Source organism: Strix aluco, chromosome 1 (genome assembly GCF_031877795.1).
Source record: "Strix aluco isolate bStrAlu1 chromosome 1, bStrAlu1.hap1, whole genome shotgun sequence".
NCBI lineage: Eukaryota > Metazoa > Chordata > Aves > Strigiformes > Strigidae > Strix > Strix aluco.
In genome coordinates this window covers 78,262,317-78,288,131 of record NC_133931.1, presented here as the reverse complement: position 1 = coordinate 78,288,131, position 25,815 = coordinate 78,262,317, and the positions used below count along the sequence as shown (strand labels likewise).

The 25,815-nt window shown below is 37.7% G+C and overlaps 1 protein-coding gene across 2 annotated transcripts in view; it reads right to left on the bottom strand.

Moving 5' to 3' along the window:
* ADCY2 (adenylate cyclase 2) overlaps positions 1 to 25,815 on the bottom strand; it is a 235,559-nt gene that overhangs the window by 108,984 nt on the left and 100,760 nt on the right. For both annotated transcript variants that reach the window (XR_012623430.1, XM_074825640.1), the window contains exon 4: positions 15,796 to 15,945. Coding sequence is in view for 1 of the 2 variants with exons in the window: in XM_074825640.1 (XP_074681741.1) it covers positions 15,796 to 15,945 (150 nt within the window). In the remaining variant the exon portion in view is untranslated. The remainder of the gene's footprint in view (positions 1 to 15,795; positions 15,946 to 25,815) is intronic.

The following is a 25,815-nucleotide window of genomic DNA, read 5'->3' as shown; positions in this document are numbered from 1 at the left end:
CTTTGGGAAATGCAAAGGTGAAAGGACAATAGCACATTATATTCCAAGGTCCTCTGAAATGTCAAATTGAACTTAACAAGAAACATAATGCTGCCAAAGTGTTGTATGTAACATTACAGAAAAATCACCTGGACCAACTGGAGAAAGTATGACAACAAAAAATATCAGAGGTCTAGAAAATATAGCCTACAAACCACAGTGGAAGGAACTGGGCTTGTTTCCTCTATTAAAGGAATAACTGGGTGGAGGGTGATAGCCTTCAGGTGCACAGAAGGCTGTAATAAAGAGGAAAGGAATAAACCTTATTCACATCACTGTGAATTGCGTTCACGGGCCTAGATTGCACTGTGGGACATTTAAGTTGGGCAACAGGGAAAATATTCTCCAAAGACAAAAACTATGGGGAACATATCATCTAAAAAAGGTGTAGAAGCTCCAGATTTTGAAGAGCCGGTTAGGCAGACATCTACTGAGCATGTTTCAAGTATATTTGGTCCTGCCAACAAGCAAGGAGAAGGATTAAATAACCACTTCATGTTGGAGACTTCTTTTTTTACATTTTACAAAAACATTCTGAAGTAGGAATAAAAAAAATAAAAACCTTCTACAAATTATATTTTGAAAACAGATCTAGTAGGGTCTACTCTACAATTCTGCTTCTGTTCATGAAGAATGACTGAACATTTCAGTTATACACAAATCCCTTTTTAAAGGAACAAATTCACAAAATGGGTTTCAGTAAATACATAACAGGTGAATGTAAAAGTGGTAAGTAGTTAAATGTGTGGACTTTTACTTTGTCTCTCACTTTTCTTTATCCTCTTTATGCCTTTTAGAATCTCTGTCATCAGAAAGCACATTAAAACTGGAGGAGGCCGGAAAGAATTAATTAGTGGCTCTGGTAAGTGTTTAGAAGGACAGTGTCAGGTTTCAGTGAAACAAGGAAATACAGAGAGAGGAAGTTCAGGGTGGGTGTTTACTTTCACCACTACAGCATTTTTAAAAGGTTAAGCAGATTTTTATCAAGATATCAAATTTACTTTCAGCTATGTTCATACACAAAGCTTTATTTCAACCAGAGCTACCTCAACAACTATAGCAGCTGTAATTTTTGAGTTTGTTTCCTTTACTGCTGCATTCAGACTTTTTTTTTTTTTTTTCAAATGAGAGGACTTTTGTTGATGATAAGGACAACTGTTCACGTGATAATTTATATTTATACAAACATATGATTTAGTGTTATTCAACATTCTGGTTTAAAAATTAGCACAGTAGCACAGATTGAATGGTTTACAATCCAACCTCCTGGCAGATTTCAAAATGCAATTTGCTAAGAAATGTATTTTTATGTTGAGTATTTTGATTAGCATGTTTGAGACATCACATTTCCTTAAAGCCTTAAAGCTATTTGATAATCTGGAAGAATAAATAAATCTAATGCTTTTAACAAAAAACTACTTGCCTCAATGTTAACATACTTAGAGTGCTGTTGTACATAACTATGATGTAGGTAGGTGTATACCCAAGCATCTGAGGTTGGACATGCACCTTTTAGCTCTAACAGTATCAGCATGCCCATAACACCTTCTCTTCCCCATCCCCACCACATAAACTGAGTACATTCAGCTCAATCTGCAAGACTTTATTTAAAAGGAAACAGAAATACAACAAAACATAAAACATGGCTCTGAGAATCAGCAAGGCACACAGGCTGTGAACACCTTTCAGGGAAACACAGGTCACAGAACATCTACTTATTAGTAAGTAGTTTTTCTTTTTCATTTCAGTAAGCATCCACATGCACAATTCTTACCAATACATCAAATATAAAGAGGTTGCCTGAAAAGAAGCCTGGTGACCTATGGAAAAATATGCCTAACGCTGTCTTTGAATACAAACTGCTGAATCCAATGACCACTCCAAAGAGAAACAGAGGGTTTTTCTTTATAAAGGAAAAACCAAGAGATCTTTCTGAGACATCAGACTGTATTTAAGAAGACAAAGACATTTCAATACCCACTATGAAGAGTCGCCTCTGCTGAAGATGAATGCCATCTGTGAAACAAAACCTACCAAGAATGGAACACTAGGCAAAACTTCAGTTGCGTTCAGTGTCTGACCTTGTCCTGAAAAACCTAGTGTAATTGGGACTGGTTATACCAACCTCCACCTCTTCTATACTTGTAGCTGAAGCATCACTAAAAGCACAGCTTATTTCATTAAAAGGTTGAGGAGGAAACAAGAAGCTATTGCTCAAATGATTTTCCTTTTACACTAATCAAACCCAAGTTTAGTTCCCACCACAAATATCATATTTTTGTCCAGTGGAAAAAACCTGCTAAAAAAACCATCCTGCAGGATGATGAGAAATATCTGAACTTCATAGTTTTTGCAAGTGCAAGCCCAAAATAACTGTAAATGAAGTTCTCCTGATTAGATAAAGAATGGATATTTTAATTCTCAAAGATATTTTGTAATCAAATGCAGAGAGACTTCCTCAAGAATTACTGAATAGTTAACACATCAATCCAAAAAAAGTACATTGCCACCCATAGAAACTTATGGACTCTTGTTCTTCTAGCCTCGAGGATCTTCTTCATTCACATCATTTAAAACCCCAAAACTGTCAGGTTCCAGATCATCAAATGCAGAGTTTCCTTCAATTCCTTCATAAGGAGATCTAACCCAACGCCAAGTTTCCCAACAGTGTGCAGAAACAGATGAACAAATTCCTGAAATCAGCTGCCTAGTCTGTGCTGGGACAATTAAAATTATCTTAGATGTGACTTGCACAATACTCTTGAAGTGAGGAGGATGAACAAAAAAGTAAACATCAGATAGTTTATTAGGATTGGCTTTGGAGCTAAGAACAACCAGGAGATGAAACAGAGTTGTGTGTCTAGCATGACAACAGTATCCTGTAGATCCATGGTAGCCGCTGTTTGATAGGTACTAAGGTATTCTCACACCTCCTTCTGTCTTTGGTTTTCCTTGAATGTCCTGTGATCTCCCAAAGTTGGAATAGACTCACCAAAGCTAGGAGGGAGCCCTTTGTGGCTGGAATTTGGCAAGACCAGAAGGATTGAATAGTGATGGAGGAACACCTTCCCTGTTAATTCCACAGGAGGCTGAACCCTTGCCTGAGATCCACAAAATGGTTTTGAAGATGTTTGTTTCTTCCATCTAGAAGGTGGGTTTAGATAAAACATCCAACAATAGTCAAAGTACAATTCATTAGAAGATGAGCTGATGAAGCACCACAGAAGAAACATTAATCTCCCTAACTGTCACTGAACAGCAAGGGAAGATTGTTCTTCAAGTCACAGGACTCCCCAAGAGTTGAGGGCCAAGAGGCAGGACTCAAGATCTCACCAACAAAGAAGTATGAAAACATGTCAGCAAGTCAGGGTGAGGATCATCTCTGGAGATGGTAACCAGGCTAACTCACAGTCCAGTGATCTCCAGTCAAGTACATTGTGACAGGCAGGTCTGAGGTCCAGCCATAAAGTCAAGTCTGTGGGTCAGGGTCCAGATCAACAATTTGGTGGCACAGGCATGACTGTAATGCAGCTTCAGTGTAGCTTAGGTGGGGACCAAGGGTGATAGCCTCAGCAAAAAAGCAGCTAATAAGGGAAGGAGCAAGGAGACTGTACTAAAACTTCTTACAGCTTTCTTCATAACAGCTCTTATTAGCAAGCTGGCCTTGCACACAACCAGCTGAGCTCCTAGAAGGTAGCAGAATGGGATTCTAAACTTGACATCTACCACTTGGTATGCACTTTTGGTTAAAAGCACCTGGGAATAATGTATTTTCCAGAGTTACCTTTTTTTCCAAGGGGAGTATCCTACAGTCTGAAGGCCTTCAGATTCAGGGAAATGCTAAATGGAGGTAAGGGTTTGGAGGGAAGAGGAAAGAAAGAATATTACAAAAGAGAAAGGTAATTGATCTACCATCTGCAAAGAGTTAGAAGTAATATCTAGCTAGGCCACTGACAAGGATATGAACTTCCAGAAAAGCCCCAATTTAGCCAGATTGCCAAGAAGACCTTAAGACAGTGAGCACACCTCTCCCCTTATGACTTGTGAAAAATAGAGCAAGGAGGAAGAACACAGTGACACATAGGGTTAAATTGTTCCCAACTTAAATTGTTTAGCATATGAGCACTGCCAGTGTGAATGTTCACATGGACAATCACTTCAAGAACAAAAAATATTAAAGTGACATAAAGAAGAAATTTAGAAGTGACAGGATTATTAACAATGCCAGAAGGAAATTAATTCAGAATCAAAACACGTATTTACAATAAGGAAGCATGGATGTTGGAAAGCAGTAATTCTAGAAAGAATATGGAGTTCATGGTACTTAACCCAATGAGCAGGATCTCCCAGCATGATGCTGCTGCTAACAAGGCCAGTGTGATCTACAGACTTGTAAAAAGACTTCTTTGTGGATCTTTACCTCTTTATAGGATATTCACCAAGAGTATTACTGACAACAGTGTGTTCAGATATACTTTCTATGAAAATGAAGTCATGAATTAGTTCAGTAAAAGGGCACAAGAATGGTCAGATGCCTGAAAAATCCTTATTACAGAGAACTCTTTAAGATGTTCAAGCTATTTACAATATTATAAGGATATTTACGACATGACTGAGCATGTCTGTATTAAAAAAAAAAAAAAAGATTGGAAGAAGCCTCCAGGTTTTCAAAATCTATGTGTAGTTTCTGTAGGTGCAATGTTCTGTAATCCCTACTTGTAGAGAATATTTTTTAACGTAGAGAGCTGAAAAAGACGTAGCAAGGATAGTAAGGACAAAGGGATCTAGTTAGATTTAAATAATTTTAAACTGGAAATAAAATGTCAATTTAAAAATGAGGCAATAATTATGGGAATAATTAACAATTGTAAACTTTGGACTTGCTGCCAAAAGACATTCTCTTTCTAAAATGAACTACATTTCAGGTATTAATTTTAGTTTTTGTGATGTGGCTGACAACATTGTAGGTAGCATGACAAAAATTAAGATTTGCCTGACAGCTATATATTTCATCAGAATTACCAGGATATCTATGAAAATGTGTCAATTAGTATCTGTTTAAACTACACATTTTACTCTTAAAACAAAGCGGCATGACTCATCGGTTTATCTGAGGATATTGTATGTAATAAATTACTGAGATCAACACACAGAAAAGCAGCTGAAATCTCATCTACTTCACTGTAAAAATGGTAAATAACCTTTCCTCTTTATGAAGTCCTGAGGTAGGAAAAAACATTACATGCAAGAACTGCAGTGTCTCTGCTGACCTGTGCAGTAGATACTTGCACAAAGCATTTTCTAAGCCATTCATTTCAAAATAGTGGGCAGTATGAGTGTCTTCATGTAGATAACTAGACTTCCAATAATGGTATCTCTCCCCCTAACAATGAAATATACATTCCTGGGGTGAAAGGCACAGTTTATAACATTTCAAAACATGACAAGCCTTATTTCTACATAAGGGATCTCTCATAGCTCCTACAAACAATTTAGCAGAGCAAATACTGGAAAATAGCTTAAGAAAAGTGGTCTTCTGTCAATAGTGCTTTTCTACAGATTTCAAGGTCATTTCTCAGATCTCTGAAAAAGTATCAAATGGGCAGTATCCCACACTTGATGGACCTCGGGAGTTTTCCAAAGGGGTAAGCTGAAAAGCTGCATACAAAGAGGGCTAACCAAACACCCCTCTTCACTACTCCCTCTCTACAGAGCAGAACCTCCTAAGCAACTTTTGAAATAGCAAAATGTTGTGAAAGAATAACTTCAGGACTTTAAAAAAATGCAGATTACTAATGTAGTACATGATCCATTTGCAGGCAAGGAAGTAAGTACTTTTTCTACCCTACAAAAGCTCTGGTCAGCAAGGCATATATGAAGCCACTGTACCTCCTATTACTACCCTTGCTATTGCTTTTTGCTACTGGCCTTGGTCGTGACATAAAGGTAAAGCACTGGTAAAGTAACTGACCTTGATAATAAAAGCCTGGAGCATCCACTCTGTCAACGTGTGCTGTGCAAGGAACATTCCACAGTCACTTTTTGAGGCTCACAAGTCATAGGGAGCAAGAAATCATTTTGCAAGTAGCTATTACATTTATTGGCTAGTCTATTGTCTCAGACCATTTTTCAGAAAACACAATGGTGTGTTTAGCACTACGAAAGCATCAGCTGAATCAATAAGCAGCACAAAAAGGAATCAAGAGAGGAAGAAAAGGCAATTGTAGCCATGTAAACTGAAAACTGCCTAATGAATTTATTGAAATGTTTGCAGCACTGAAAAAGAGGGTCCAAGAATTATAATCTAACATGGATGTGGAAAAAGAAAAAAGCAAACATCTGGGAAATACTATATTTTTATGCTATATCCAAACCAATCAAAGATAAATTCATTCACTTTAATGCTTTCTAGGTGCCCCTCACTTACAATATCATCATCACTTTTGCCATAAATAATGGACAGTTCTTTGGTAATACTGCAATGAAATACTTGTTATTACCAAATATAAAATGTATTAAATTTGAGTAGTACCTCCCCCTAAAACAAAATACAGAAATCCATCTTTTCTTATTTTCCTAATGAATAATAAAAGCCAGCATCAAATAGGTTATATTGAGATCTCTCCAAATAGAACTGAAGTGAATGAACAGTATAGTCACTATTAATGCAGAGTAAATATCAGAGATACATTTACATCATTGCACATGCCATGATGCTATTAAGAGAATTGGTTCACTTAAAGAAGTGGAAAAATCTTTGGGGTTATGCAGTAGCTAGTGCAGAGTCACTGCAAATTATGGTTAAAGTTTCATGTTTTTTCACTGATATTGCCAGGAGAGCCCTAATTATTCTCTACGATTTCTTTACAGGCATTTAGATACACCAATGCACTTCCCCTCCCCCCTGATATTCAGAAATTAAATGTATGTTCCAGAAACTGGAAAGAATACTGTTCCATTGTAGCCACCACTTTTATGACAAACTAATCCTTAAGAATATATTTAGAAAACACAAAACTTTGCTGTAAAGAGCTGAAAAACAGACAGTTTAGCCCTGGTGCACTAGGCTTTGTAAATATACTTTTAGTAGGGAAATGGTGGTGATCTGGGACAAGCCCACAATTTCATTCTGAATACATCTCATTATCAGAACTTGTCCAATTCAGAACAGCAGCTTCTTCTAAAAAAAATGTTTCAAAGACAGTTCTTGTTAAGAATTGCAAAGGTATAGACATCTTGTTAGAAGAGGCAGCAGAATGCCACATCCCAACATCAGTGCAAAAAGCTAAATATATTGAACAAAAGGTATGAGCACCGATACTGAAATCCTTGTATTTTACCAACCTCTGAAGCGTTAACTTCTGAGGCCAAAAATAACCATCTCTGAACCACCAACATTGATAGAACAATATAAAAATAATGATTATAATTTTAAAATGATTGACCTGAGGTGTTGTTAAGTACTTATCCATTTTTCTGATAAACTTAATAAAGGTGTATGTGACACAGTGATTTTTGAATGAAATCTTTTAAAAACACTCTTCCACATTAGATTAGAGAAAAATAATAGAGAAGCATACAACTGAAAGTATTCTACTTTAAGCTATTCTCCCTAGTTCGTCTTCTGCTAAATCAGGCTTCCTACTTTGTTGTAGAATGCTAATGCTAAATTTCACATGTATTTTAGCTCTTTCACACACAGCATTACACCATAATCACCACTAATGTTCATGAAAAACATTATAGGGGGTCATAAACACAAACAACAGTACTAAACAGCTACTGTATTGATGAGAAGGATAACGTAGCCTGAAAAAGCAGAAAGGTATCATAAACATCATGTGGTCTATTTTCACCAGCAAATGACTGATATATGATGTAAAATTATTATGTTATGAACCATATGAAATTTATCAGTGAAATGTGCTTTCTAAAACACAACACAGCTCAAAACATAAAGTAAGACAGCTGGACTATCATTAGAGCCCAAAGCAGGTTCCTAAAGTCACATTTTGGACCCGTAACAAGTGACCTACTTTTTATCAAATCTACACTAAATGTTTCTGTATCCAGAAGATTTTTGTACAATACTGTTAATACAGTTTATGTGAAATGACTCGGCATGAAAATAATAAAGAAGCAATTCTAAAACATAGAATCAACAGAAGTACTTCTAAGCCTCCAGGTAGGAACCAGGAACTTTTTAACTGTTTTTTGAAATCAACGTTTCAGATTTTTATTGCAGTATTGAACTTTGGGGGAAAATCAATTGCAGACTCTTAAAGAGATATCACAAAATATTATTCTTACTGTACCATCATCATGCTTATGTAATCCATTTTAACTTCAGTGACTGGGCAACCTGAACGTAATGAAGTGACAACAGGTACCTATGTAATTTTCAAATCACTCAACTTTTGATAAAAAACATACATTCCTCTTGCTAAATTACTATTATTCTCATCAATAAGTTGGAGCAAAAATGGCTACATTATTTCTGGTGTTAATTTCTGTAAGCAAAGAGTCAGTATTAGAAATTTGGAATAATTTCAGTAGTACCTGATAGGATTTTTTGTTAATATAAAAACCATTAATTTGCCATCATAGGATATGATTCAAGGGGACACTTACCTTTTCATTTCTCTCTATCTGAAATCACATTATTCCTTTATTTCACAGCACTCTGCTATATGAAAGACATTAAAGAAAACTACAGACTCACTGAAAGATTCAGGTTGGAAGAGACATCTGGAGATCTATAGTCCAATATCCTGTTCCAAACAGGGCTAACTTCAAAACTATATGAAGTCACTCAGGGCCTCTGTAGCCCAGAAAATATGATTTTTACTGTAACATCACAAGCTCTGTATTCAACACAGGATCTCCAGACTTCTCTGGGCTTGCCTTGGGCTGATTTTCAGTTGTGGCAGCAATTGCCTGGTGGCCACATGCCTGTGGCTTTCCTGCACTGGATTCACTCCAGGAGTTCCCAGGGCAGGGGGCTGGCACCCCTATGTAGTTATTGTGGGACAAACAGCCCCTCTGGGGTAACAGGGCTCAGGGAAGGCAGTGTGCCACTCCCAAACTTTGCCTGGGAAGCAAGGAGAAGGAGGCAGGCTGTGATAGAAAAGTTTATTAATATAGTCTCAAGTGGAATAAAATTGAGGAGGAAGGGGTTCAAACCACCAATATTTACCTCCTCCTGATGAAGAACTTGGAACACTGACATCTTGCTGTGACACCCTTGCTTACTGCTCAGGTAACAGCAGTATCATTCACCTTAGGACCCAGAGAGACATATGAAGCACAACACTCAAAATCTTCTTTATGGACAAAAAGGAGATAAACCTGATAACACTCACACACACACATATATAAAAAGCTAAGAATTTATTGTAAATTTATATTTATTGTTAGTATAACTGAAATCTTAATAGTCTAATCCAAGAATCATTATTACTCCTGCTCTAATTATTAGAGAAAAAGAAAGAAAAGAAAACCAAATACAGAAATAAATACTTCTATACTAAAAAAGCTAAGTCCCAATAGTAATAATACAGTTTAAATCATTATACATACATTTCCTAGTTTCTAACCCTTTTTTGAGTAAAAGGCTCATGCTTTAACTGTTCCTGTGGGCCCTACGGTTGATCGCTTCAGCCTGGCAGTGGTAGTGAGAGAAGGCTTTCAGCAAGTCATCAGCATCTGGACCCCTTTGTGAGGAGCTGTATGGTGTTGATGTTGATGCTGATGGTTACTTCTTCCTCAGTCTAGGATCTCCTTGGGGTAATTTTTATATATATGCTAAGACACATTTATACCTTGGTCTATCTTAGTTGGTCTGCAAGTTCACACTATATCCAAATTTAATATATATGGTGTTTTATATGTGTTAGAATTTGTTCTTTATACCCTCTAAAAACCACTTTTGTCCAGGTCCAGGTCTGCACTTCTTTAACTGAGCAGTGGTGACCTATAGACCTGGGGTCTCCAGTGCCAAGACTGTGCCCCATCTCTAGTCATCACATGCTTGTATTCCTCAGCACTGCATTCTGCGTGCCCACTTCTTAAGGCTTCCACTATGATGCCAGGTCTGTTACAACTACCTTACAGTTGTAAATATCTCATTCTTCACAGAATAGTTGTTCATTATTATAATCGATATCATAACTATGGTTGTACCATGCCATAAGAGAAGTAAAATTAATTAGCCATGGACACCTTGTCATTAGAAAAATAGCTCTTACAGCTAAAACAAGTGAAAACAAAGCTCCAGGAAGGTCAAAAAAATTCAGACAACCTTAACCCTGAGGCCTTGCAAACTCAGTACACAGCACATTGCAATGGCAGTACTGCATTGCGGGGCTACGTGGTTACAGAAGACTGAGGATAATACCAGAGAAAAGGCAGATATAATGGAAGATTTTCTGCATAACAGTTTTAGCTGTATTTACACTTTTCTGTGTTAATTTGATAATGTGGACTGTGACTGTTATTATTGTAACTGAAAAATTACTAATAAATGTTTGTTGTATTTTCATTAGATTGTTAAGACTTTAATTAGACTAACAGTAGATTCTGAGCTCTATATTTATAGCATGTTCCCTTTTGCCCACAGCAAGAGCTGAAGCGTAACAACTTGTCCAGCTGAGTCTTGAAAATCTCCCTGCACACAGATTCCACCACCTCTCCAAGTAACCTTTCCCAGTGCTTAACCCCTCTCTTGGGAAGAATTGTTTACCTCCTTCCAGTCAGGATTTGCCCTGTCACAGCTTGTGCCTATTGCCTCTCATCCTTTCACTGTGTGCCTTTGAGGCAAATCTGACCACATCTTCTCTGTAAGCTCCTTCAGGCAGTAGGCAGATGTTAGTTGTCCTCTCCAAGCCTTTTCTTCTGCAAGCTAAACGTCCTGAGTTCCCTAAGTCGCATCATCTGTCATGAGCTCCAGTTCCCTAATTACCCTTGTAGCCCTTCTGTGGACTCTCTCCAGTTTCTATTTACATACTCTATCCATCTTCCACATGGTCCACCATGCAGAACTTGGCACTTAAGTTCTTCCTCAGAATAGGCTTTAATTCTGGTAATGACATGTAGATTAATAGAAAGGATTGGCACCTCACCCATATGTATAGGTACGAACATGTCTGGAGTAGAAAATGGATTCTAACTGGTTTTTGTTTTTCCCGTTTACTAGCCCTGAAGCCATGTGGAAAAAAAAAAATGAAAATGAGGAAGCCCTTAGAAAAAATATTCAATGTTCATGAAAAATATTAGTAGCTTACATTTTAAAATGCATTAATTGAACTTACAGAAATCTACATTTTATGTATTAGTTCCAAATGTTTCTGTTCTTTATTGAACAGCCTCGTCTCATAAATGTATGAGGCTTCTTTGTTTTAGATGAATTTAAAAACATTTTTGAAATATTTCAGTTCCTGTAATGAATGGTATTGCTTCACCATGTTTCAGTGAAAAAATTAAAATCCCACTCAATGATTTGAAACCTCATTCATTTTCATCTGCTACCTGAGTATTGTTTCTAAAACCATCATTATACTGCCTCCTTTTCAAAGACAGCATTTTAGAAAACCCACTGAACACCAACACCTTACAAACACCTCCCTGTAATGTTGTAAGAATTTCTCGGTGTATATTCCTATGTCTCATGATGCAAAGCTCCAGAAGAGAGAGAGAAGAGCAATTATGCTAACTGCTTGTCAGCGTTAAGATCTTGCACTCAGTGTTAGTGAGTCATTACCCCTACAAACTGTCAGCCAGACTGTATCAGTGAGACAAATAACATTATGAGAGGCTATTTTAAATATATATCATGAAATAAGGCTGCAAATTAATGGAGGTCAGAGGTTAATAGTTTCATGTTTGTCTTTTATATACACTGAAAAGATAGAAAAGCCATGTGAGAAACACCAAAGTGGGCACTGAAAATACTGCCTTTTACCACAGGAGTTTAAAAGTGACTCTCACAACAAAGTACACTAATGGAAATAAAATCCAGAGTGTCCAGTATTATCAAACACAGCGCTACAAAATCATAGTTCATAAAGGTGTGGGTCGTAATACACATAAACATCTACATATCTGTACCTGCAGGCAAACACACATCACAGAGTGCAAACCCAAGCCAAGCCTATACAATGTACAGTGACTCCTATACCATAAATCACAGGAAATCATAAAGGCCCTGGGGGCACTGACTGGCTTTATCGACCGTGACCATCCTCATCTGGGCCTCCACTCTCAGGCTCTGCCCATGGCCCAGGAGCCCCATTTCAGCTCAGTCTCTGCCCAAGCTGTGCTGTAGGAGCTGGCTGTGGACCCTGTTGATCCTGGCCCTGGACTAACTTCCCAGCTTCACCTGAGACCTGCCTAGCAATTGCTGGATCTGACCCTGAGCTGTGGATTGACCTCCTGGCTTGGCCTCAGACCTGCCTCATCACCACAGACTTGGCTGGTGTTTTGGACTCTTGCTCGACTCTGGCTGCCAGCAGCCAGGTTTGGCCAGCTCACCATGTGCTGGCAAGGCCCCTGTCTTGCTGGGAGGTGTCATCACCTATAGCTTCCCATCCCTTTGAGAGCAACCTGCCTTTGCTGTGCCCTAACAGAAATACACAGTGGTGTGAGTACAGTATGTCTAAATTGTACCTCGGTATATATACACACACCCCTATTTCACCAGATACTGATGTACACTGGTCTCACTTGAAAACAATGAATTTGGTGTTTCTCTTCAGTTCTTTGGCATAACTGTTGAGTGGTAATTCAGTATACTTATCAATTAATACAATCAAAATGGTATTCTCAAAAAGGCTATTCAAAGACACACCAAAAAAACCCAACTGAAAAACAGTAATTGGGTACATTTGTATGAGCCTACTCTCAAAAAAAAAAAAAAAAAAAAAAAAAAAGAGGAAATCCATGGAATAATTTGGCACATAGATTGTACATCTTTCAGAAACAATTATAAAAGACATGATGTCCATGATCTGGAAAAATTCGCAAATTTGATCTGGAGCCCTAAGCATTTAGAAGCACATCATATGCTCTGCTTTTGTGTAAAAGTAGCTTGTGTTATTTCTCACTCAAGTAAATTAAATTTTTCTTGTTAAAGAGCTGTAGAATCAAGGGTCATGCTACACCCTTTCACAGGCTAATAAAGGCTTTGATCAAACTCAACATTTTTTAAAAGGCACCTCCTCCTACTGTTTCAGTGTATCCTAATCCTCTAAAAATAGTCAGCAATATGATTGACTTGCTCCCTGAATACTGAAAATGTGGATGATCTTCTGTATCTTCTCAGCAAAACAAGCAGTATTAAAAGACAGACTAAAGTACATCCACTTCTGAACTAAAGTTTGCAAACAAAGAAGTATGTCAACCCGGGGAAAAAAACCCACTAACTTATCAAATTAATCTTCATTTACCTTTTCACATTTAAATATCTAGCATTCACAAGTGTGATAATAAGGAGGTGCACCTCTTTGTCATTTTGGTTGGAAAAACTGTGACACGAGATAAAGGACATATTATGGGGTTGAGAGGGTAAAGGCTAAATAACTCTATATAAGAAGAGCTAATGGTTCATCAGAGGTAAAAAAGATCATTAACATTCATAGAACAGTTCTCTTTCTTCCATTTAATGAGACATCAACCCATCTGTTATTAATCCAGACCTGCAATACACTACTTAGAGCTGTGTAGATGTCTTAACTAATTTGATATATTTATTTCTATCAAAACACAAGTACTACAACACGTACTTATATATTTGTAACAAATTACATACAATGTCCTTCATTATTCTATAACAGAATTTATCACTGAAAGATGGCTGTCGCTGCTTTCCATGTTGTTGGGCTCCAGCATATTAGAAACACAACTCCTACAAACCACAAAGAGGAAGTATTTGGCACAGAATTCCAGATAGTTTTGCTTCTCTTCATTGTCAGGTTCTCAACCATTCCTGCAAGACCTTCCCAAGTGCCAGGAAACCAAAACTACTTAGTTATGTCTTTCCATAGAAATTAGTAGTGTTTAGCAAATAATACACAGTTACAGAAACCATCAGCTAGCACTATGTCTGTTCTAACTACTGCCTTCTACAAGCAGCATCCTTACCCCTTTGAGTTCACCCACTAACAGTGTTCGTTAACATGTCTCCTTCTTGCAGATACACCAATGCATTTCCTATGCCTGTAGGAAAAGCAACCAGTAATAGAAGCCTGGGCCCTTACAACTGTGCTCAGGAAGCTAATAGCTCAGGTCACTCTTGAATAAGGGAGACCTTGATGCCTACTATGAATTATGATGTTTGATTATGGTCTGCACACATCCTTCTGGCAGCTGAGGACTAAGCACAGGGAACAGTGTTAACCATCTTCCACAAAGTCACCGTGAGCCTAGAAGCCATGACATCAGCCCCACTTCACTGGAGACTGCCCAATCTGGAGTGGTACAGCTCTCAGATAACTGGCATTGGTTGCTCTGCACTCACAAGCTGTCTCACTGGAACTAATTTGGAGATACTCTTGCCCATATTCTCAACTGATAGTAAAATGTGCATTGTGTATTATAAGTTATAAAGTCTACTGTTTCCCTGTACACAGCTCATGGAGGCAGAGGTGGAAACTTATAAATGACTGCTCTTACAGAACCACTCCTGCAATAGTACCTTATGCAGATTTTGCACCTAATCATCAAAGCCTGCCTTTACTTGTAAAATGTTCTCCTTAAGACTACCTTAAAAGTTTTGCAGCAATTCCAGCCAGTGTGCAACCCAAGTTCCCAGCCGGAATAAGGCTAGCCCTCTGAACACACATGACCTGTTAAAGTCCTGGTATGGACTCTCCATTTGCCTTTTCTGAAAAAAAAACCGTTGGTGATGGATCCTTCATTTAAAATGACTACAGGTGTTTTTGAGAAGACATGGCAGTTAAGGTCAGTTGGGACACGAGGTGTACATCTACACTTTTTGTGACAACAGAAACATGTCAGTGAAAGCTCTATTCTCTGACCCTTAACAGTTCATACAAATTTGAGTGTGGTGACCTTCGAAGCCAAATACACCCATCTTCCTTACTACTTGATGAACTAATTTGTATTTCAAATTCTCTTAAATGAAGCACCTATCTGTCAGGATGATAGGCACTGTACAGAACTTGCAAAGAGAAAAAGAACTATATAAAGCAATCAGAGAAGCCTTTTATTCAGCTGCTACAATAAATGACAGATAGTCTCATTATGCAATTCCCCTAGCTCCTCTTAACATACCTGACCCCTAGAACTCTATCACATGATTCATCAGTATGGTAGTTTCAAATATTTTTCAAAAACAGTGCAGTAATATAATTTTACAGTGATTTTGCAATATTGATCTTGGGCATGAAGAACTGAAGATTCCCAAAGTGCACATGTACATCTCACAGCTCATTTAGTGAGGACGACAAAAGACATGGTGTGCAAACAGAAACGATACAGGATTTTCAACTTTCTTTATCATAAAATACTTTCATAGCACAAATGAAAGAAAACATGTCTTTGACAACACAAATAATTACAATACCATCTTATATTCAGATGGATATTGTGCACAACCTTGTTCAAAAGACTCTGCATATTTTGTTAAGTAACTAAGTAATTCTTTAAGTGTTCTTGCATTAGCAAACTGGATTATATAGTGATGAATGGGGGGATAGTATGAAAACAGCAAAACAGACCCAGACATGGGTGTGACTTTACCTGTTGCCTCTTCTCAAATTCTAACTTGATACGGGATTTGATGCAGTTGCATGTGTCCTGATAGGTCTGCTGCAGCGCAAGTTCCATGAGGTGTTTGTGGTATGCTCCTGCCAAGTTTCCGCAGATAAAAATGATTACATTTGCCAATATCTAGGGTGTTAAAAAAAAAAAAAAAGTGTCAGGGAATTTATATAAATAAATTAACAGAACATAATCCTAACCTGCAATAAAAGATTGCTGCAGTTATATATTTTGCTTTTTGTTTGATTTCTAGCAAAGGTTCACTTTTCAAAAAGCCTTCACAATTACTGGCAAAATCCCAAGCAATAACACCATTTTAATCTAGGATTAAGAATGATAATGAACAACATGTTTGCATACTCAATGAAGTATATATTTTCTGAAAAAACAATTCAGCTCATGTTCTACATCCACTGCTGAGTATTAAATCGGTGGGATCGTGATCTGCTGATGTAAAACAATAGCTATGGCTCCTAATAACATCAGAAGCCATGTTATTGCCACGCTCTTTTGACAAGACATTTTCTTTTGCAATGCCATATGATTAAGGGGTTAAAAGTCTCACCTACATCAACAGCCTGACCTGCATTTTCCTCAGCCTGACCCACTACTTTCTGTCAGTCAGCTACAAATATTAACCTTGATGACAGTAAGTAATGTTTAAGTAGTGAGATCTGACATCTCTCTACTAGAATATACTTTTCACTACTACCAAAAACTGCATTTGCCTAAAACACAACACTTCATCTATAAGATTTAGGGTCAAATTCACAGCATCAGATGGTCAGTCTACACAACACATGAACATGAGAAATAAGTTCACTTAAAGAATCCAGCTTTATTTAGTAATTGTCTGAGACATTTCAGAGAGTAAAGAGAGGAGAGAGGCAGGCCTTTCCCGTGCTTGAACTTTGAAAAGGACAGAATACTGTGTGGCTATGCTAGCACTTTCAACTGTCCCCAGTTTATTGCTGAAAAAAGTGACACATTTACCCATCCTAGCTCACTTGGAGCAGAAGAAACACAGTAATGAAACCAATTCTTAATTCAATAAAAGAAGACAATATTAAAAGGGAACTGAAGCTGAGATACAGCTGCAATTTGGTCAGAGCAGGTCTCTGTCCGTAAAGCCCTAGTGTATCATATAGCCTGGATTAGAAGTACTACATGATATCATAGGACTCATACTCTGGAAGGGAAGGAGGAAGAAAAGAAGCTAAAATTTCATTAATTCTCCACAGTTAATCTAATCATGAGTTTTATGATAGATTTCCCCAGTGATCATTCACTGGTTGGTTTTGGTGTACCTATGTACCAGGCAAACTTTTGTGAATTGCTAGTAGTGAGAGAGCCAGAGATGTCAGAAAAGAAGTCTGAAAAACAGTATGCTGCAGTGGTTCAGAGAAAAGACATATATTGTTCTATTAACAGAAATCCATCTCCTTGAGGAATACCTTTTATTCACAAAAAACCCCATTAAGTTTTAATACTCCTTTTATAAATGCACACTTTAAAATGAAAGTTTTAAAGAAATGTTTTTATTTTCCTCAAAAATTATAACACCATTACAGGCAATACCTGTTCCTCTATCTGTCACATGTCTGAAATCTCACCTCTCATGGATTCACAAAGCTAAAAGCAGTAACTATACACCTTTACCACAAAAATGATGGATGTTTTCAATTTGATAAAACTTTTCTTTCTTTCCCTAAAACTTTAAGATCATGGCATTATAATATTTCTAAAAGCAACATCTGAGTTCTTAAAATTTTCTAAAATACATAAATGTAAAAACAAGGAGAAAAATCTACATATTTCACTTTCTCCAAAAAGCCTCTGTTATGAAGTATAGGGATAACAAATAGTTTAAATGAAACATTTCACAACAACTAATAATTAAAAAAAAAAAAAACCATAGATGATGGTGTACAGAAAAACATCTGAACTCAAAATACTTTTATATTTCTTTGTAAATCACAACTGCTTGATCCTCCTTTCATGTCAGCAACGTCATGGTATTCTCAGAAGACATGGATTAATGAACAAAGATCTTCTGTGACAGATTACAGTGCAGGGGTAGGGTGTTTCAACTGGCAACCATTGCTGGTTTTTGAAACAAAATTATTAAATGAGAACAAATGCCTGAAAATAGAGATTGTTGGGCATAGAAAATTCTTAGATATGCAGTGGGAAGGTTTAATAACAAAATGGAACACTGAACTGAAATCAACAGTTTGCTGTCATAATTTCTATGTAGAGTTCATTGCTGAAAAGCCACACACAAGCTTATTAAATGTATTGTCCAGCTTCATAAAATTATAGACTATTTAAAGTAAAACTTTGGGAATACAACTGATCCAAATTTTTAAAAAAATACTGTGATGGGTAGATGGAGGAGTAAATTATGAGTATCATCCTCACAGCCATAGAAAAATAGATTACAGTTTTATGACTGAACTAGCTGAAGTGAGAAAATAGATGGAAACAAGTGACTGACAGGCAAGGAAGCTAATTAGCCAGGCTTTTCAGATTCTCAATGGGGTAATTCAACCCACATGAAGCTCTGTGCTGGCTTCCAGTACCTGAATTAGGCTGTTCAAAGACAACTCGGATATCTCAGCCATTGCCATACTCAGTGTAGATGTAACACATTAAGTGTGTAAGTGAATATATGGATAGAAACTGTGTTCAAGACATCATTAATTCTTTTGGCTAGCATGGAGTTCATTCAGAAATGTATCACTAGGGTAATAACTTTGAAAAAAATTTCCAAGAAATGGATGGTTACTAACTCAGACAAACAGATTTTTTGCCTGTATGTAGTCTGGATTGAGTGAGTATTTCTGTATTTGTCACTGAAGAGTTATTGAGTGAAATACATATTGTCAAGATACTGCTTAATGGAAAATGGAATTAACATTACTAAACAAAATAAACAACATATATACTTCTTGCTGAGTACCTCTCTTCTCCTAAGTCTTGCATTTTCTTCTGAACTTCAGCCCAGTTTCAATATATGAGATGGAGACGAGCTCCATCCCCAGGTTTGCTCTAAAGTCTCACAGGCATTCTCCCAGAATTAACAGGTTCAAAGTTCTGCTCAGTCAAAAAAAATTAACTGAGCTTCCCACTTCCTAATCAAGTACTCTAATCAGTATGCATCTGTACAAAAAGCTTCTCCTGTTCAGGCACCTGCTCTGAGAAGACTCCATGATGTGAATCCTACCTGTACCAAATCATTTGGAATTAAATCCTGAGTCAGACGAGTCTTTTACCTTGTCATTTCTCCAGGCTAGGACTCTAAAGCTCTTCTCTTTTCTACCTTTTTTCTTTTTTTCTCTCCACCCCTGTCTCCCCCACCCCAGATGAATGTTGGCTAATAAGAGAAGTTATGGTGGATCATTTGGTAAGAAACTCTGCATCTTGCTGTGAGAGCTGTGACCAGCTGTGCAGATACAAAGATGCTGTGAGGCTATGCAGGGCGGAAATCAGGAGGTCTAAAGCCCAGCTAGAAATTAATCTGGCTTCAGCAATGAAGGATAACAAGAAATGTTTCTATCAGTGTGTGCGCAGCAAAAGAGAGACCAGGGACAGCATCCATCCCCTGCTAGATGTGGGAGGAAACAGGGTAACAAGTGATGAGGAAAAGGCTGAGGTGCTTAATGCCTTCTTTGCCTCAGTCTTTAATAACAAGACTAGTTGTACTGAGGGAATCCAGCCTCCTCAGACAGAAGACGGAGACTGGGAGAACGACCCCCCCACAATCCAGGAGATAGTCAGTGACCTACTGCATCACACAGACATACACAAGTCTATGGGACCTGACGGGATACACCCGAGGGTGCTGAAGGAGCTGGCTGGGGTGCTCGCCAAGCTGCTTTCCATCATTTACCAGCAGTCCTGGCTGACCGGGGAGATCCTGACAGATTGGAAACTGGCCAATGTGACCCCCATATATAAGAAGGGTCGGAAGGATGATCCAGGAAATTACAGGCCTGTCAGTTTGACTTCGGTGCCCGCGAAGCTGATGGAGCAGCTCATCCTGAGTACCATCACACAACATGTGTGGGACAACCAGGGGATCAGGCCCAGTCAGCATGGGTTTATGAAAGGCAGGTCCTGCTTGACAAACCTGATCTCCTTCTATGACAAGGTGACCTGCTTATTGGATGAGGGAAAGGCTGTGGATGTTGTCTACCTCGACTTCAGTAAGGCCTTTGACACCATTTACCACAGCATTCTCCTGGCAAAACTGGCTGCTCGTAGCTTGGATGGGCACACAGTTTGCTGGGTAAAAACTGGCTGGATGGCCGGGCCCAAAGAGTTGTGGTGAATGGAGTTGGCGGCCGGTCATGAGTGGTGTCCCCCAGGGCTCGGTTTTGGGGCCACTCCTGTTTAACATCTTTATTGATGATCTAGACGAGGGGATCGAGTGCACCCTCAGTAAGTTTGCAGATGACACCAAGCTGGGTGGGAGTGTTGATTGGCTCGAGGGTAGGGAGGCTCTGCAGAGAGATCTGGACAGGCTGGAGCGATGCTCTGAGGCCAACTGGATGAGTTTCAATAAGGCCAAACACCAGGTTCTGCACTTGGGCCACAACAACCCCCAGCAGCGCTACAGGCTTGGGGAGGAGTGGCTGGAGAGCTGCCAGTCAGAGAGGGACCTGGGGGTGTTGATTGACAGTCGGCTGAACATGAGCCAGCAGTGTGCCCAGCTGGCCAAGAAGGCCAGTGGTATCCTGGCTTGCATCAGAAATAGCATGGCCAGCAGGGACAGGGAAGTGATCTTACCCCTGTACTCGGCACTGGTGAGGCCGCACCTCGATTACTGTGTTCAGTTTTGGGCCCCTCACTACAAAAAGGACATTGAATTACTTGAGTGTGTCCAGAGAAGGGCAACAAAACTGATGAAGGGTCTGGAGCACATGTTGTACGAGGAGCGGCTGAGGGAACTGGGGTTGTTTAGTCTGGAGAAGAGGAGGCTGAGGGGAGACCCCACCACCCTCTACAACTACCTGAAAGGAAGCTGCAGAGAGATGGGGATGAGTCTCTTTAACTAAGTAACAAGCAATAGGACAAGAGGTAATGGCCTCAAGTTGCACCAGGAAAGGTTTAGACTAGATATTAGGAAGTATTTCTTTACAGAACAGGTTGTTAGGCGTTGGAATAGGCTGCCCAGGGAGGTGGTGGAGCCCCCATCCCTGGAGGTGTTTAAGAGTCACACTGACATAGCGCTGAGGGATATGGTGTAGTTGAGAATGGTCAGCGTTAGGTTAATGGTTGGACTAGGTGATCTTCAATGTCTTTTCCAACCTTGATGATTCTGTGATTCTGTAATAAAGCTGTAGCCAAGAATCTCTATAAAGGATTTAAGCAGTACCTGAAGAGACTACACAGCATGATTCTGCCAAGGAGGACAAGCCTGAGCTGTGGAAAAGGATGTAACTAATGACGGCAACTCAATGGCAGAAAAAGACCAGGGTGACCTAAAAGACAGTGTGGCATGAACCTAGTTCATTTCCTTTATCCACAGACACTGTATGAAAAAAACCACAAACACGATACACAAACTCTAGTAAGCTCACATTCAATTCACCATATGGAAACACTGAGCCACACAGAAGTTCTGATCTCTCTGTACAGTCAGTGGAGAGGCAAGTCCATCTCCTGGGCCATCTGCACCCTTTTAAATATATCATTAAGTGTACACTGTGGTGAAGTTTCTGCTTAACCAATGGATAAATTCAATGTCTACAGAAGGTGATCTGAATATGAGTCAAAAATTAATGCAAGGAACACCAAGATACCATTGGGAAGTATCTCTAGGTACTCCAAGTACCCCCTTGTATCTCTAATCACTTAAGGAACATTATCATGCCTGATCTCTCTTGCATCTCTTTTGACCTACAGAAACCTGTACGGACTTCCAGGCAATGGGGCATTTTCTAAATTGCAGTTTTACATTCAAGCACATGTATTTTTCAGTATCGGGGAACATAAAGTTATCTGATGTCTAGTGCTTAACTATCAAAACAGACTGTATTTAAAAGCAAATGAAGACAAAGTTAAGTAGCTATGACTAATTTCTCAAGAGTACTAAAGTTCACTGAGTTGCTCAAAAAAAAAGTGTATATAGAAGTTCAACTGATGAAAGCTGCCTACAAAGGTATTTGTATACAAGGAAGTATTATGCTATATAAAATAATTATAATATAGGCTGCTGATTCTGAACTGAAGCATAAATAATTTGTTAACTGTCTTAGTAACTGCTGTTCAAATACTGAATATAAAAATCAAGAGTTCTCTACAGAGTTTCCCTATGTGGAAAGCCTCCAGTTCATGAGTTATTTTGTCGCATTTCTTTCTTCTCAGATATTGTACAGATCCCTCCTGCAATTCTTGCATGAATAGCATTTTTACCAAAAAAAACCCCAACACAAACAATTAATAACTTTTTTAATAGTTAGTTTTCACTTTTCTTCTGGATAAGAAAGCTGAGGAGATGGAAGCCAAGGGGTGGGCAAGAAAAGCTATAATTTATAATGTCTGCATGGAAATTAATGGGAGAAAAAACAATTCTTGTGTCACTGCCAAGGTGTAAATTCTTTAGCTCTGCAAAGATGAATTGTCTCTCCCCTGATCTGATCTTTCATTCAATAGTTTGTGGTGTAACTTACCCAAGCTAGGGAACAGGTCTGTACTTTTTTGGAACCTGTACAGTTTTAGACTCAGACAAAATTCAGTTAGAAAGAACAACACTGGGTAGAGACTGAAAAGCAGCATTTAAAAAGGAAATGCTTAGCCACCATGTAAATTAGTCATTCACATGGTCACCATGTACTATGCCAAATACCGTTATTTTAAGTTACATTATTCAGAAGTTTCTCTAACTATTCCATGCAACACTCTTGCCCATGGAGCTCTGGCCAGTCAGATGATGTGTACTTGTTTTTCAAAGGTTCAAAGTCAGGAGTTCCAACATTTTAATACATTTCAGTGTCAGCAATATCTATAGCTATGTGATAGCTCACAAGAAGGATGACAGAATTGAAAACAGGAGATGGTTTGCCCATATGGCAACCACTGTTTCAAAAACAAGCAGTTGGGGGAGTAGCAAAATTAACAAAGTCCGGATTCCTATGGATCTGCACTTTGCATACTCATTTCCTTACTTATACAATACTTCAAATTCCTCAAACAGGCCAAAGATTGTTATAGCTGGCCTAGAACTAGTGATCAAGTCCTGGTTCACCAGCTGCTGTTACACAATGTAACAACTGGCCTTTTCCTGTATTTGTCTTAGATTACTAAATTGGGGTCTCTATCATGAAAGCTCCTGTCTTTCATAAAGGAATGTAGCAATATTTTGGATTTCTGTTTCTGTTTCAGAGCTGATGGTGAAAGTTCATGAATTAAAGTTATTTGGGTACAGAACACGACAGGTTGACGGAGACAGAATATAGGCAACTGCAGACTTACCTCCTCAGGAATTAAGAGTAAATATCAATTTCTTTAATGACTGCAACATTATATTTAATATTCTGAAAGGTAAAAAGTATTTAAATCCTTTAATACTTATGAAGGGCACAATAAGGACACACTACAGATGAAGAGGAGAAGCAGGAAGCTGTAGTATCCTCAGACTCTTTGTCTATATCAAAGAGAATCTCAAATGTTTTTCAGAAAGATAAGTAGAAAAACAAATTGCAGTTTTGCAAGAAACAACCTAATTAAAAAAAACACACCAAAAAACCCCAATAACCTAAGATTTCTCAAAATAACAGAACCAACAAAAAATGAGTTTCAATGACTCATTATTCCAGGCATCAGCAAACTGCTCTGTATTTTCAGTGCTAAAATAAACTTGGTAAAAGTCCCTTTGTGGAAGGGGAATTGATGTCATTTTACAAGCCAGGAAGTTGTGATGTTGTCCTCTAATTTGTACGTGTAATTCTCTCTGTAGCTTTTGCAATCAGAGCATTGTGGACACCAGCACAATATTCCTTTCCTGTAATATCTATGTTATTTGATGTGATTTTCTTTTTATCATTATTACAGATTGAAGTTTCTCATAGCTCCAGGCTGTTCCATGGAATGACTGGATTTATTTTATTCAGCTCTGTGCATACACAGGGCCTATCTATATGCCAGTGTAGATGAAAACAGATCATAAACTGTAAGCTCTTGAATCAAAACCAGGAAAAATACACTAGAAACAAGAATCAGAGTTATGGTCCCTTTAGATCACTTCTGTGTAATACACATAATCAGTATCATTGACTCTAATTAATGACTCTTCGTATTTTGAATCTAAAATAATTTTTTTTGCCAGAGGGGAACTCATACGCTCTTCGTTCAGAAGGAACCATCCAGCCACTGCACTCTCCTGCCTGCCTGCAGAGAGGTCTTTTTGCATTTATATGTGCCTCCGAGATCATTTTATTTACTACTAAAACTGCTCAAACACATTTGAATATACAATTAATTGAAACAAAGAAAGAAAAACAAAAATTCAAATGTATTCAGTTATATATTTAGGTAAAACTAACAGTAACTTTGGGTTTGGCTTGAATTTTGGAAGCAGAATCTGCAAAGAACCGATACTCTCATCCATCTTAAAAATTAAAATGTTATCCCCAAAAGTCTGAGATTCATTTTTAGGTCCTGGATCTGATACAGAAATGAGTACTAGCATTCTATTAATTAAAAAAAAAAAAAAAAAAAAAAAAAAAAGACAATAACATAAAATTTAAACATTTTACTTAAAAAGAAAATAATCGATGGGGCAATACATCAATCTTTGACATATTACAGAAATAGTCCCATGTCTGATTTTTGAATTTAAAGAAAAGTTAAACTGAATTTAAAGAAATTAATCTTCTTCACTCTCTAAAAAAAAAAAAAAAAAAAAAAAAAAGACTAAAATCTGTAATATAAATATATTTACTCATAGGACCAGCAATACACTGCCAAGTTAAATGTTTAACAGTAGATTTCTCCTTATTTTCCCTCAGCAGGAGTATTACTAGGTTATCCCTCCTGTACTATCTACCAGTCTTCATGAAGTTTATTTCTTATTACTATCTACCAGCCTTCATTAAATTTCTTCATATCTTATGTATCTCTAAACATCTCCCCTTCTGGCAAGTTTTACAGAAATCAATCAATAGGTTCAAAAGCTATGAGAAGAAGTCAGGACAAACTAATAAATCAACTGATAATCACATATGTGCCCTTTGTTAATGTACTAATTTCTGGCATGCCTAACTAGAAATAAGATTACCCTCAAAATCATAATGATGATTTCAGCTTTCTTCCACAATCACTGTAGTTTATACTGTGTGTAACTGTACTGCATATTACATATGCTACATACTCTCAATTATCAATATATATAAGGAAATTAAAATCAGTGGACAGTTTAGTATTACATGAATAAATTAGAATAAGAACATATACTCAATATAATTCTTTTATTGCATTGGAAACTTGGCAATTATTATGTGTTTTAATCTAATCGATAGACAACAGTAATTAGACTTTTTGAAATAGTATTTTTTATGATCTCTAACTAAATAAAACTATTATTTATATAAGAATGTTTTTCTTAGATAACATTTTTTTCTATCAGTATTCATAATGAACTGGATAAGCTTCTTAATAGAAAATATTCCTCAAGTATTTGTTCTGCTTGTCTGATGACTACAACAAATTTTTGTCAAGTTCATTATTCATAATTTGGCAGACTGTGATGGGAAACAATGGTCTTTGGCTATGTACTTCACGAAGAATGATATGGAGCAGAAAGGAGACTAACAATAGTGGTGTATAACCGAGGAAAGTGATGACCTACAGAATTGGATTAAACTGATTCCAGAATGTCCTCAGATCCAAAGTTTTTAATGATAACACTCTTATATGTGTTTTTTTAAGACCTTGGTTACCATTTTGAACTATATTGAGATCTCCAATCAGCATTTGGGTTAATTCTTAAGTGGA